General features: G+C 47.7%; 1 protein-coding gene across 2 annotated transcripts in view; it reads right to left on the bottom strand.

Moving 5' to 3' along the window:
• The window catches only part of DNAH10 (dynein axonemal heavy chain 10), a 2,445,728-nt gene that overhangs the window by 1,416,112 nt on the left and 1,014,506 nt on the right, over nt 1-15,110 (bottom strand). For both annotated transcript variants that reach the window (XM_078667623.1, XM_078667624.1), the window contains one exon: nt 10,125-10,348. In XM_078667623.1, the coding sequence (XP_078523749.1) occupies nt 10,125-10,348 (224 nt within the window). The remainder of the gene's footprint in view (nt 1-10,124; nt 10,349-15,110) is intronic.

Below are 15,110 nucleotides of genomic sequence, written 5' to 3'. Positions count from 1 at the left end.
TGCAGCCCCTGGGAGACTTCTGGGTGCACCTCTGCCCTGGGTACAGGGACTTGGAGAGGGCCCAGTGCCAATTCAGTACCTGGGTACAATTTGGAATAGAGAGAACAGCTAGGCTGTGGGTCTGATTAGCAGGCCCACAGCCAGGGAAAGTCGTAAACCAGTGAAGCAAAAAGCAAAAATCTGGGTGATCATAGGATTGCAGACCCTACTCTCCTACATGACCCCCCCAAACTTTGGGACAATAAGCTAACCTTGACCAGGTGAGTCTTCTTGCTCTAAGTGGAAATACCTGGAGAGCCCATCAGCATTGCCATGATCAGTACCAGGTCTATGCTCCACTGTAAAATCCATCCCCTGTAGGGAAATGGACCACCTAAGTAGTTTGGGGTTTTCACCCTTCATCTGATTTAGCCATAAGAGGGGCTTATGGTCGGTCTGAATCTTAAGTGAGTGCCAAACAAGTGTGAACTCAACTTTTTCAGGGCCCACACCACAGCAAAGGCCTCCCTCTCAATAGCTGACCAATTTTTCTCTCTGGGGGTCAGCCTTCTGCTAATAAAAGCAATGGGCTGGTCGTTACCATCAAAATTCAGCTGAGATAGAACAGCTCCCACACCCAACTCAGAAGCATCTGTTTGGACAATGAAGGTCTTGGAGTAGTCTGGACTCTTTAGGATAGGTGCTGTGCACATGGCCTGCTTTAGGTCATCAAATGCTTTCTGACAGCTTGCTGTCCACTGAACTTTCTTTGGCATCTTTTTACTTGTCAGGTCATTAAGTGGAGTCACAATGGACCCATAATTCTTGACAAATTTTCTATAGTAACCAGTCAGGCCCAAGAAAGCTCGAACCTGAGTCTGGGTGGTTGGAGGAGCCCAGTCCTTGATGGCCTGTATCTTGCTCTCCAATGGCTGAACCTGGCCTCCACCTACAAGGTGGCCCAGGTATACAACCTGTGTCTGCCCTATCTGGCACTTAGTGGCCTTGATAGTGAGACCTGCCTTTTGCAGTGCCTCTAACACTTTCCTCAGGTGGACCAGGTGATCCTCCCAGGTGGAACTAAAGACAGCTATATCATCAAGATATGCTGCACAGAAGTCATCCAACCCAGTGAGAACTTGATTCACCAGCCTTTGGAAGGTGGCAGGTGCATTTTTCAAACCAAAGGGCATTACCACAAACTGATAATGCCCACCAGGGGTAGAAAATGCTGTCTTGGGCTTGGCCTCCTCAGCTAACCTGATTTGCCAATACCCAGCTGTCAGGTCAAATGTACTTAAGTAGTTGGCAGAGGCCAATCTATCTATAAGTTCATCTGCTCTTGGTATTGGGTGGGCATCAGTCTTAGTGACTGCATTGAGTCCCCTGTAGTCTACGTAAAACCTCATCTCCTTCTTACCACCCTGGGTGTGAGGCTTTGGCACTAGAACTACTGGGCTAGCCCAAGGGCTATCTGAGGGCTCAATGACTCCCAGCTCCAACATTTTCTGCACTTCTGTCTTGATGCAGTCTCTGACATGATCAGGCTGCCTGTAGATTTTACTCTTGACAGGTGGACTGTCCCCAGTGTCAACCTCATGGATACACCAATTAGTTTGACTGGGTGTCAGAGAGAACATATGTCTAAAGGATTGCAGCACTTGTCTACAATCCTGTTGCTGATGCTCAGAGAGGCTGCCACAAAAGACAACACCATCTACTGATCCATCATCAGGATTCTGAGTGAGCAGGTCTGGGAGAGGGTCACTCTCTTCCTCCTGTCCCTCATCTGTGGCCATGAGCAAGCCCATGTCCTTCCTGTCGACATATGCCTTGAGCCTGTTTACATGGAGCACCCTGAGGGGGCTCCTGGGAGTTCCAAGGTCCACCAGGTAGGTGACCTCTCCCTTTTGCTCAATGATTGTGTGGGGCCCAGACCATTTGTCTTTGAGTCTCCAGCACCCACACCTTCTGTCCAGGCTTGTACAGAGTCAGGACAGCCTTCTGGTCATGCCAAGCTTTTTGGAGTTCTTGGCTGGCCTCAAGGTTTTTAGATGCCTTTTCCATATATTCAGCCATCCTGGAGCGGAGACCAAGTACATAGTCCACAATGTTTGTTCCAGGCTTTTTGAGAGGTCTCTCCCATCCTTCCTTTACCAAACAAAGGGGTTCTCTTACAGGATGCCCAAACAGAAGCTCAAAAGGGCTGTAGCCAACCCCCTTCTGTGGGACCTCTCTGTAAGCAAACAAGAGGCAGGGTATCAGGACATCCGATCTCCTCCTGAGAGGTTCAGGTAGTCCATGAATCATCCCTTTGAGGGTCCTGTTGAATCTCTCAACAAGCCCATTGCACTGTGGGTGATAGGGTGTGGTGAACTTGTAGTTGACACCACATTCCTTCCACATTGCAGTCAGATATCCTGACATGAAGTTTGCACCTCTGTCAGAGACGACCTGCTTAGGGAACCCCACTCTGGAGAACACTCCAATTAGGACCCTTGCCACAACAGGTGCTGTAGTGGTTCTAAGGGGTATAGCTTCAGGATACCTGGTGGCATGATCCACTACCACCAGTATAAACTTGTGCCCTGATGCTGTCTGGGGTTCCATTGGACCAACAATGTCAATCCCCACTCTCTCAAAGGCTAACCCCACCACAGGTAGTGGTATGAGGGGGGCCTTTGTTGTGCCACCTGACTTACCACTGGCTTGGCAAGTGACACAGGAGCGACAAAACTCCTTGGTATCTTCATTCATGTGGGGCCAGTGAAAGTGTGTGACAAGCCTGTCCCACGTCTTGTTCTGGCCTAAGTGACCTGCAAGGGGAATTTCATGGGCCAAGGTAAGAAGGAAACCTCTTTGAGACAAGGGGATGACCAGCCTCCTGGTTGCACCAGGCTTGGGGTCTCTTGACTCAGAGTACAGGAGTCCATCATCCCAGTATACCTTGTGGGTACCTGTGGCATTCCCTGCAGCCTCAGCAGCAGCCTGCTGTCTGAGGGGTTCAAGTGAGGGGCAGTCCAACTGTGCCTTTCCCAGGTCTTCCCTGGAGGGTCCCCCTGAGCCCAGAAACTCAACCTGATCAGGTTCAAGCTCTTTAGGCTCAGTTTCCCTCAGTTCTTTGAGATCAGCCTCCTCAGAGACTTGATCCCCAACCTGTGGCAAGGGGGAAGGCAATGCCTTAACCCTACTGCTCCTCTTCTTGGAAAGTGTCTGATCCATTGTTCCAGGATCCAGCACCTGTTCAGTGGGGCATCTTTTGGCCTGTGACCTAGTCACAGCAAGGACATGTGCTGGCAAGCCTAACATTTCCATGTGAGTCCTCTGCTCCACTTCTGACCGTAGGGAGGTTTCTAAATCATTGCCCAACAGACATTCTACTGGGAGGTCTGAACTAACCACAACCTTCTTTGGGCCACTTACCCCTCCCCAGGAGAAATCAACAATTGCCATACTATGATTGGTAGTGACATTGCTGGCATTGGTCACCAGGTAATCTGCACCTGGCATGATCTGTCCAGGGAACACAAAGTTAGGTGTCACCATTGTGACACTGGCACAGGTGTCCCTGTAGGCCTGAGCCATCTTTCCATTAATTAAAGGTGTCTGCCTGTATTTGCCCAAAGTATTGGGACTTGCATCAGGGGATATATCCACATCCCCTGTACAGACAAGGACAGCCTGAGTGAGTGTGCCAACTAAGTTGTCAGACCCCTCAGTTCCCAAGGTTAACCCAACTATTCCCTTGGGAGGTGCACTACCACTACTGGCTGTACTAGGGGGTGCAGTTGCCTTAGGGGCTGTAGTGGTAGGAGTTTGCCCTCCTCTCTTGGTGCACTCACTAAACCAGTGAGATTTACTTTTACAGTATTGGCACCACCTTTTTGACTGGCCTGCTTGAGTCTTCTTTTTCTGCTGTGAAGCCTGACCCCCACCCTCTTTGGTTTGTTGGGGACCTGTTGAAGACTTCTGGTCATTTTGTTCATTCTTGTTACTACCCTTTTGGTCTGCTTTCTTCTGACCACCCTGGTTCTGAGTCTGGTTCTGCTTGACCCTTGTTCTGACCCATCTGTCTGCCTTCTTTCCCAATTCTTGGGGAGAGGTCAGATCTGAATCAACAAGGTGCTGATGCAACAACTGGTTCTGACAGTTATTTAAAATCTGCTCTCTCATGATCAGATTGTACAACCCTCTATAATCAGTAACCTTGCTACCCAGCAACCAGCCTTCCAAAGCCTTAGTGGCACAATCCACAAAGTCAGACCAATCCTGAGACTGAGTTTTCTGGGTATCCCTGAACAGCAACCTGTACTGCTCAGTGGTTAGGCCAAACCCATCAACCAGTGTATTCTTCAGGACTTGGTAATTGTTAGCATCCTCAACTCTAGTAGTGAGGAGCTTATCTCTACATTTGCCTTCAAAGGAGAGCCACAGTATAGCTGCCCACTGACTTTGGGGGATGCACTGGACAGTGCAGGCCCTCTCCAAAGCAGCCATCCACTTGTGGATGTCATCCCCTTGTTTAAAGGGGGGCACTATCTTACTCAGGTGTTTAGTGTCTAAACTCCTTTCTTTATCTCTTGGGAGATTGCTGCCAACAGTGGGAACTATCCCACTCATCTGCTGCTCTCTAGCAAAGGCAAGCTTCTCTTTGGCCAGGGCAAGTTCTTCCCTTTCAATCCTTAGATTAGCTTGTTTCATCCTTGCTTCATGCTCTCTTCTCTGAGGGGAAGTCAATCTCCTCTGGGGAGAATTCCTTCTCCTCTGAGAAGAGGCATTAGAGTGCAGAGATCTATTGGAGTCCCTAGAAGGAGATCTATCTCTCCTAACTCCAAGGTTAGGCCTCATTAGGGTCAGTACTGGGGGTCCCCCAGATCCTTCCCTAAGTAGGTCTAAGTTGGCCCTAGTAAGTCTGCTGACTAGCTCAGGCCTATTGTCTGCCTCATTCCCAGAGAGTTCCTCTTCTTCCTCCTCCTCAACTGCATTTTCAGTGTCAAGGAGGTCTGGATCACCAAGGGTACCCTCTAAGGCTGGCATACTCCCATCTGTATGAGAAGCTTTCCTAGCATCATATGTCTCTAAGAGACCTAACAGAAAGGGAGTGGTGGGGTTAGACCCCTGTTTCAATTTCCTGAAGGTACACAAGTGTCTCAACTCCTGGAAACTGAGAGCTGCATATCTTGAGATGACCTGTGGAGGGTCACTAGCCACTAGGGGAGTCTCTGAAGACTCTCCAGGGGTAGACATGCTTCTAGTGTGGTGTAAGTGATGCACTTACCTACACTATGGGTATACCTACTGATCCCTTGCAGGAGTTGTAGTTTAGGGTGTGCTAAGCCCTATGACACTACAACAGCTGGTTCAGTAGAACTCAGAGTATTCTAAGCTAAGTTATATGTACCTAGGTACCTATGTGATCTTTCAAATGATATTCTTAGGATACGTGTGTGGTAAAACAACAGCAAGCTCAAATCCCAACCGCTGCTCACCAATGTGAGAAGTTGGCCTGATATGCAGTGCTCACTATTCTAGTGATCACTATGTATCATTCCAAACAACCCTTATTGATGATTGGTTGTAAGTCAACCTGATAGACCAGCTATCCTAGTAGCATGGACAAGAGCAGTCTTTAGGCTAAACTCTAGAGGGCGTGTTAAGCCAGCTGTTTACCACCACATTTACCCTTTGAACACCAAGTGAAAGGACACCACACAAGTTGTTATGAAAATAAAAGTATATTTATTTATAACAGTACTAACCTGAACTCTTTATGAGTCAGGGAGCTAAGCACAACACAAAACTCTTAAGAAAATACTTAAAGTCGCACAATTTACACAAATGCCCGAGGGGCACGAAAAACCATATACTACAAAAGTGGAATGCGAATTACTAGCAGGTAAGTAACTATTCTCAGAGGCTTTGGGATCGCTAGGACTAGACTACTGAACCTTTAGATTACTAGCAGGAGGCCTAGGGAGATCGGGTGCAGAGTGTGCACTCTCACGCGGGATGCGGAACAAAGTCTATGGAGGCTAGTAAATGCAAAGTTAGTGTTATCGGACGAATCCGACTAGGTAGAGCTGAAACGACAAAGGATCCTGACACTTAGATAGTTAAGCTATGCTGGAGCACCGAAATGCTTAGGTTACCTAGCCCAGGGGCTGCGGCTGCATAGGGTTCAAAAGACGTCGGGAATCGTCGTTGCAGTCTATGGAGCCTGAAAGAAGAAGTTGCTGGCAGGCGACCAGTGAAGATGTTCGATGTGATCCAAGCCTGGATCGATGAAGATGAAGACCTGTAAGCAGAGGGGACCAAGTTCTGAATCACTAGCCAGTGATTAGGTGGGCACCAGGATGGCACCGGGCGAAGTCACCTCGACCAGGTGAGTGGGCGATGCTGGGCTCTGCAGTCTCTCGGACCAGGAGGCATTTGTCGGCGACCAGGATGGAGGTGCGAGCTGTCCCACGGTGGTATCTGCTGTCGACGTCGCTGGACCCAGGATTGGGGCAACAAGTCTTGGCAAATGCAAGCCCACGTGGTGGACTCAAAATGGCGTCTGGAGTGGACCAGGAGGGTCCGGGGTGCTCCTCTGTTGGAGGGGAGCAAGGGCCAGTCTGGAGCAACCAGACCAGCGGTGTTGACGTTGTGGTTCGTCGTCAGAAGGGCCACTAGCCAACGGGCAAGTGTCCTGGACAACGCGGTGAGCAGCAAAGAGCAGAAGGGCCCCACGCAGATCTGGTGGATGCTGGAGGGCTGGACTTCGGTGCTGGAGCTGCTCAGGGTTGGGGCTTCTCAAACCCCAAAGCACTCACTCAAGGGTCCCTCGGTGGTCGTGCTGGGCAAGCGTCGTGCAGTCTTGAAGATGGCCGGTCCCTCGAGGTCTCGTCACACCCACGAATCTCAGTGTGGCTGATGATGCAGGTAGAGGTCAGAGGTGCCAGGGAAGCCGGTTCTCGTCGAGCTGGGCAGTCTTGATCCGGAGGAGAGACTTGCAGCAAACCGCGATGCTTGGTTGGTGCCTGCTGCTGCAGGGTGACTACTCCTTAGTCACAAGGGAGAAATCTTAGGAAGAGTCTTGAGTTCCTTTCGTGGAAAGTAGTTTCAGGATTCAAAGATGATCTAATTTGGAAGGGGGCTTGCTCCTACCTTTATCCTGAGAAAAGGGGCTGGCACGCGACTAAGTCCTGCCCTATGGGTGGGACTAGGAGGGGGGTGGTTACACCCCTCTCTTTTGTCCGGTCTCTCCCCAGCTCAGGGGCTGGTGTGCCCCAGGAACTGGTTTGAGCCGGCATATGCACAGTGAGCACCGGGGTGCCACTTGCAGTCACCTTCCTCTATAGCCCTGCCTACCTGGGATACACAAAACCCTGTCTGGGATGGTGCTGGCACCGCCCCTGACAGGAAACCCTTTGTCCAAGCACTCCTCGCTGGAAGGACTCCCAGCAGCAGGAGGTCAGACTTGTGTCTCGGTGGCAGCATCCATTTTGTGGAGCTGAGGCTATGTTCGACTTTAACCGGGGTTACAGGCTACCAACATGTCTTCTCCCTCTAGAGGGGTGGAATGCTACCCCCGTCGCCAGAACTGGCGAGGGGGTAGTATTCCAAAGCGTATGACACCTTACACGACATGTTTAGATAATGTCAGACCAAAGTTACCATAACCGCGAGGATTATAAGGCACTTAAAAGTATATGGTCTGACGCTATCATGGAAACGGCTAAGGGATAGATCCCGAAAGCCGCAGACAGGCTCAGCTCATGCCAGAGAACCATCTCACACGATTCCAAGCACTCTGCCTTCAGGATTGTTAAGGCCTGCCATAGGAGTGACTGATAGGAGATCTGTGTGCCCATTTTAGGTTTAGATATAGGTATACTATATCTAAAGCAAAGGGTGATTACACCACCTTGCCCCAGCTGTCAAGCAGCCAGTTGTGTCTGTTTAGTTAGTCAGCCCAGGGGTGGCATAATACATGCTGCAGCCCCTGGGAGACTTCTGGGTGCACCTCTGCCCTGGGTACAGGGACTTGGTGAGGGCCCAGTGCCAATTCAGTACCTGGGTACAATTTGGAATAGAGAGAACAGCTAGGCTGTGGGTCTGATTAGCAGGCCCACAGCCAGGGAAAGTCGTAAACCAGTGAAGCAAAAAGCAAAAATCTGGGTGATCATAGGATTGCAGACCCTACTCTCCTACAATCACCATCATGAAAACTTAAACAATGGCATTATTTATCATTCTCACTCAACTGTAGGTGCCTCTTCACTTTTTATAACTAAGAAGAAGGTAGATTTGACTCTTTGAATCAATGAAAAGCAAGTAAATACAGGGAAAAGTCAAGGATTAAGAACTGCCTTACATTACATTCAATTTGTGATATTTTTGGATAAATGATAGGCTGCCAAATATTCACCAAATGAAATATAACACCAAATGTGCTAGTGCCACTTATTGCATATTGGGAAATATGCAATAAGTGGCACTAGCACCTTTGGTGCCATACCTTAACATACTGGGAAAGGCAAAACGTGAAAAATACCAGTTAGGATACTGCTTCATCACAGCAATACAGGTCCATGCCAAAATGACTCTGTAATGCCCCAGCTACTTTTCTATAGTAAATGAATTGTTTTTGACCCACATTTTTTTTAACTAGTTAGCTATAATTTATCTGGATAATATGTTTATTTTTCTGTACTGTTTGAGGCACTTGAATAAATGTTATGATTATGTTGAAATCAGTTAAGAATCTGAAACCAGAAAAATGCAAATTAGAAAATGAGACAACGGAATATCTCGGTTTTTGTGTAAATGATTTGATTACAGATCCTCACAAGATAACTGCTGTGACCTACTTCCATTTCTCATCTAGTTTATATGAGAATCAATTTGCATACTAATTTCATATTTTAAAGACAATTTTGTAAGGATTATTGCACTTACTTTTCTGATGTTAGACATGTTATTAAAGAATAAAGATGTCGAGAAAAAATGTTGCTGGGATGAATTAGCAGAAGACACCTTGCAGAAATTAAGAGCATTCATCTCTGCTCTTGTTCTTTGGCAACCCGCCTGTATTAAAATGTAATTGTTGAGTCTAAAAGAATGAATGGGGCTATTTTGTTATATAAGAAGCCTAACCATACGGAACATCTAGAACAACCATTCTGATTGTTAAAAGGAATGATTTAACTATCAAGAGGGATCTTCTCTCAATAAAGGCTGCCAGTTCAGAACTGAGGCATTTGTTAATAGTAGCTTGTTTCCTATTTGACATAAGTACTAATAGCAGGCGCATGCAAGTTTTAAACCAATATCAATATCAATGTAGTTCCTGTAATGCAAGTTGGACTAAACCTTTGTCCCAATATACATCTTCGAACACCTACGTAACTAGGTCACAAAGCATTAGGACAGATGACATCATTTTGCAATACTCAGAGGAATTAAGTCCAGTAGGTGAACAACCTCTCTTGCAGTCAACTGATTAATTTTAATTAGTCGTAATTTACAATCATAGGACTTTTATATTACAGTTTAGATAAGGTGGGGGATGTGTGTGTGCTTTTCACATCTGACACATGTAGAACCCATTGCACTCCAGCTAAATTTCTTAGGCCCCTCCTGAAGGCCACAAAACACAATCACCCCAAATGTCCTGTTCTGGACATAGGGAATAATCCCTGAAGGGGCTGGACTTAATTATGCTGCACAAATCTGTAGTGGAGGAAGTAGCGCTGGTGCTAACCATGTGGTGAAATGATTTAAAGGAACCACTTTTAGGGAGGTCATTGCCAGTGTCGCATTACTTTATGAAATCGAGCACTGTGGCCTCATACCACCACTACGGTATTAATTTACCCTTTCTTCATGTTGATGAACCCAAAACCAACTGTCTTCTGGTTATTGCTAGCAAGTTAAGGCGAGCTAATGCATTACCTTTTATTATCTTCTCTATCTGTGAGCATTAACAAAAACTAACATAAACAAAACAGATGGCGTACCTAGATTTTCTGACATGGCCTCGGTTATATGAACCAAACAAGCAAGATTTAACCCTTTTTTCACAACTGAAAATCATTTTATGAATAGGCGGAAGTGTCAGTAATTAAGGATATTCTGGATAGTCCCAAGACACATTGCCTTACCTGCTTTTGTCTTCACAATATCTAAAAATGGCTTCTTTGGTAATGAGTCTGTTGGTTCTTCTCATTTCCTGCAGAACAGCAGTCATCCAGTCTTCAACACGTCCTTCTGCTGCAATTGCCTTTCGGAAGGCCATCACTTCTCCTTCTGCTGAAATCATTGCAGTGGCCTCTATCCTTTCATTTTCACTTTCTTCAAATTTTAGGGATGCTATATTATCATACATCTGAAACATATCAAGTGATATAAGGTGAATGTTCAGAATAGCCCAACAGGAGTAATACTTTGCAATTACATCAGAATGACCACAAGACCATACTTTAAAGGATTAGGTTGATTGCATTTGTACTTACAACATTTAGCAGCATTTAACTCAAGTTATGGGAATAAAATAATGTATAAACTCTTGACACAACTACACTTAGAATTCCAGAGCTGCTATTTGTTAATCCTCTATTATTATGATGGCCACACTAAACACCATAGGAAAGATATTGTACAAAATAGCAAATATGAGAACAGCAGCGGAGACATTTTTGAAGTCGATGGAATGTAGAGTGCAATGGAGTGGAAACTGCATGACAAAAGTGGACTCAGGAATGTAGTGATTAGGGGCACGGGGTCTTAGCCAGGGTCTACTGTGATGCATGCGTTCTTTGCCTTAACCCAGTTGCATGAAAGGTGAATGTATATTGGGCCACATCGAGAAATGTTTGTGCTGTACTACTCCTCACCTGTTCCCTCCAGAACGATTGTTAAGCGCTCCGATACCCTCAGGTCTGGCCAGCGCTATAGAAAACTCCGAAAATAAATAAATAAATAAATAAAAATGTTACAAGTATTGCTGCCTTTAGTTTGTCACTTTGCTATGTATTGAACTCAAAATGCATTTTCTACCGGTAAATGCTGTATGATGCAATAGTTAATAAAAAAGATTTCTTTAAAAAAAAGAAAGAATGTAATGGCTGAGGATTACGTGTATTTTCCAGGCACCGAGTGGGTGGGTGGGGAGGGGGGTGAGGGGGAGGAGGCCTTGTATTAACTTCTGGCACAAAGCATCTCAGTAGACAAAGTTCCTGCATTGTCTAGGAGGAGAAAGCATTGTAGGGGCACATTTAAAACGGTATGGCATTCCTACTCTCTCCCCCAGTGCTGGTGGACCTATGACAGCTCCAATACTGGAGTAACAGACTCTTAAGTGCAGCTACGCAGTGCGTTGGAGAAGCACTCTTTCCTGCTGAATCTGGATAGCTGGACCATGTGTAAGCTTTGGGAAGTTATTACTGAAGGATCAGAGTCATCAATCTTGGCAAGAAGAGAATTACTAGAATCAGCACAAGGATGTTGGAATTCTTGACATTCTGAAGGGTCATGTGAATCAGTGGAATTGGTGTAAAGGCAAAGAGGAGTTACCCCAAACAACACAGACGGAGAACATTCTCTGGAGAATGCAGTCCTGCCCATGACTGGAGACAATGCCAACTGTCTTTTATTGCAAATAGGTCTGAGGAAATCCCTATTGCTCAAAACATACTTGTAGGAGAGTAGGGTCTGCAATGCTATGATCACCCAGATTTTTGCTTTTTGCTTCACTGGTTTACGACTTTCCCTGGCTGTGGGCCTGCTAATCAGACCCACAGCCTAGCTGTTCTCTTTAATCCAAATTGTACCCAGATACTGAATTGGCACTGGGCCCTCTCAAGTCCCTGTACCCAGGGCTGAGGTGCACCCAGAAGTCTCCCAGGGGCTGCAGCATGTATTATGCCACCCCTGGACTGACTAAATCTGACACAACTGGCTGCAAGACAGCTGGGGCAAGGTGGTGTAATCACCCTTTGCTATAGATATAGTATTCCTATATCTAAACTTAAATGGACACACAGATCTCCTATCAGTCACTCCTATGGCAGGCCTTAACAATCCTGAAGGCAGAGTGCTTGGAATCGTGTGAGATGGTGCTCTGGCATGAGCTGAGCCTGTCTGCGGCTTTCGGGATCCATCCCTTAGCCGTTTCCATGATATCGCATACCATATACTCTTAAGTGCATTATAATCCTCGCGGTTATATGCCAACTCTGGTATCGCTTTATCAAAACATGTCGAGTAAGGTGTCATACGAATTGGAATACTACCCCCTCGCCAATTCTGGCGACGGGGTTAGCATTTCACCCTTCTAGAGGGACACGACATGGATGTAACCTGTAACCCCGGTTAAAGTCAGACAGAGCCTTAGCATCCACAAAATGGATGCTGCCACCGAGACACAAGTCTGCCCTCCTGCTGCTGGGAGTCCTCCCAGAGCAGGAGGCAAGGACAAAGGGTTTCCTGCCAGGGGCGGTGCCAGCACCGTCCCAGACAGGGTTTTGTGTATTCCAGGTAGGCAGGGCTACAGAGGAAGGTGACTGCAAGTGGCACCCCGGTGCTCACTGTGCATAGGCCGGCTTGAACCAGTTCCAGGGGCACACCAGCCCCTGAGCTGGGGAAAGCCCGCCAAAGGAGAGGGGTGTAACCACCCCCCTCCTGGTCCCACCCATAGGGCAGGACTTAGTCGCGTGCCAGCCCCCTTTTCCAAGATAAAGGTAGGAGCAGGCCCCCTTCCAAATTAGATCATCTTTGGAATCAAGAAACGACTTTCTACGAAAGGACATCAAGATTTCTTCTTCAAGATTCTCCCTTGTGACTACGGAGTAGTCGCCCTGCATCCGCAGGCACCATCTTAAGAACACTGCGGTCTGCTGCAAGTCCTTCCTCCGGAATCTGACTGCCCAGCTCGACGAGAACCGGCTTCCCTGGCACCTCTGACCTCTACCCACCTCTACAGCTAAGCTGAGAACCGTGGGTGCGACGAGACCTCGAGGGACCGGCCATCTTCAAGACTGCACGACTTCTTTCCAGCACGACCGCCGAGGGATCCTCTGGTGAGTGCTTTGGGGTCCGAGAAGCCCCGACCCTGAGCAGCCCCAGCACCGAAGTTCAGCCTCCCAGCATCTCCACGATCTGCGTGGGGCCCTTCTGCTTTTTGCTGCTCACCGCGTTGTTTGGCTACTAGCCCGCTGGCTTGTGGCCTTCTTAACGACGCCCGACGACATCACTGTTGCTGGTCTGGTTGCTCCAGACTGGCCCTTGCTCCCTTCCAAGAGAGGAGCACCCCGGACCCTCCTGGTCCACTCCAGACGCCATTTTAGGTCCACCGCGTGGGCTTGAATTTGCCAAGACTTGTTGCCCCAATCCTGGGTCCAGCGACGTCGAGAGCATCATCCATCGTGGGACAGCTCGTACCTCCATCCTGGTCGCCTCCTGGTCCGTGAGACTACAGAGCCCAGCGTCGCCCACTCACCTAGTCGAGGTGACTACCATCCGGTGCCCTCCTGGTGCCACCTGACTACTAGCTAGTAGTCACGAACTTGGTCCCCTCTGATTTCAGGTGTCATCTATCTTCGATCCAGGCTTGGATCACCCGAACAATCTTCACTGGTCGCCTGCCAGCAACTCCTTTCCTTCAGGCTCCTGGTTCGTCAACGGAGAATCCCGACGTCTTTTCAGACCTATGCAGCTGCAGCCCCTGGGCTAGGTAACTTCGGCATTTCGGTGCCTCAGCATAGCCTCACTATCCAAGGGTCCAGGTCCACTTTCGTTTTTGACCTACCTAGTCGGGTTCGCCCGAGAACACTAACTTTGTCTTTACTAGCTTCCATAGACTTTGTCCCGCATCCCGCGTGAGAGTGCACACTCTGCACCCGAGTTCCCTAGGCCTCCTGCTAGAAATCTAAAGGTTCAGTAGTCCAGCCCTAGCGATCCCAAAGCCTCTGAGAATCGTTACTTACCTGCTAGTAATTCGCATTCCACTTTTGTAGTATATGGTTTTTCGTGCCCCTCGGGCATTTGTGTAAATTGTGCGACTTGAAGTATTTTTATAAGAGTTTTGTTGTGTGCTTAGCTCCCTGTCTCATAAAGAGCCAGGGTAGTCTTGTTATAAATAAATACACTGTTTATTTTCATAACAACTTGTGTGGTGTCCTTTCACTGGGTGTTCAAGGGGTAATGAGATGGTAAAACAGCTGGCTTAACACGCCCTCTAGAGTCTTAGCCTTAGACTGCTCGTATCCATGCTACTAGGATAGCTGGTCTATAAGGTTGACTTACAACCAATCATCAATAAGGGTTGTTTGGACTGATACATAGTGATCACTAGAATAGTGAGCACTGCATATCAGGCCAACTTCTCACATTGGTGAGCAGCGGTGGGATTTGAGCTTGCTGTTGTTTTACCACACATATCCTAAGAATATCTTGTGAAAGATCACATAAGTACTAAAGGTACATATAACTTAGCTTAGAATACTCTGAGTTCTACTGAACCAGCTGTTGTAGCTCCTAGGGCCTAGCACACCCTAAACTACAACTCTAGCAAGGGATCAGTAGGTAAACATATAGTGTAGGTAAGTGCACCACTTACACCTCACTAGAAAAGCATGTCTACCCAGGGAGAGTCCTCAGGGACCCCTCTTGTGGTGATTGACCCTCCACAGGTCAGCTCAAGATATGCAGCTCTCAATTTCCAGGAGTTGAGACACTTGTGTACCTCCAGGAAAATTGAAACAGGGGGCTAACCCCACCACTCCCTTCCTGTTGGATCTCTTAGAGACCTATGATGCTAGTAAAGCATCTCAGGGAGAGGGGAATATGCCAGCCTTAGAGGGGCACCTTGGTGATCCAGACCTCCACAACACTGTAAATGCAGTTGAGGAGGAGGACCCTGAGGAGCTCTCTGGGGATGAGGTAGACAAAGGTCTTGAGGTAGTCAGAAGGCTAACTAGGGCCAACATAGACTTGCTTGGGCTAGGATCTGGGGGACCCCCAGTACTGACCCTAAGTAGGCCTAACCTTGGAGTTAGGAGAGATAGATCTCTTTCTAGGGACTCCAATAGATCTCTGCACTCTAATGCCTCTTCCCAGAGGAGAAGGAACTCTCCCCAGAGGAGATTGAC

The sequence above is a fragment of the Lissotriton helveticus genome, chromosome 11, assembly GCF_964261635.1.
Source record: "Lissotriton helveticus chromosome 11, aLisHel1.1, whole genome shotgun sequence".
Lineage (NCBI taxonomy): Eukaryota > Metazoa > Chordata > Amphibia > Caudata > Salamandridae > Lissotriton > Lissotriton helveticus.
This window is presented reverse-complemented; position numbering and strand designations above follow the sequence as displayed.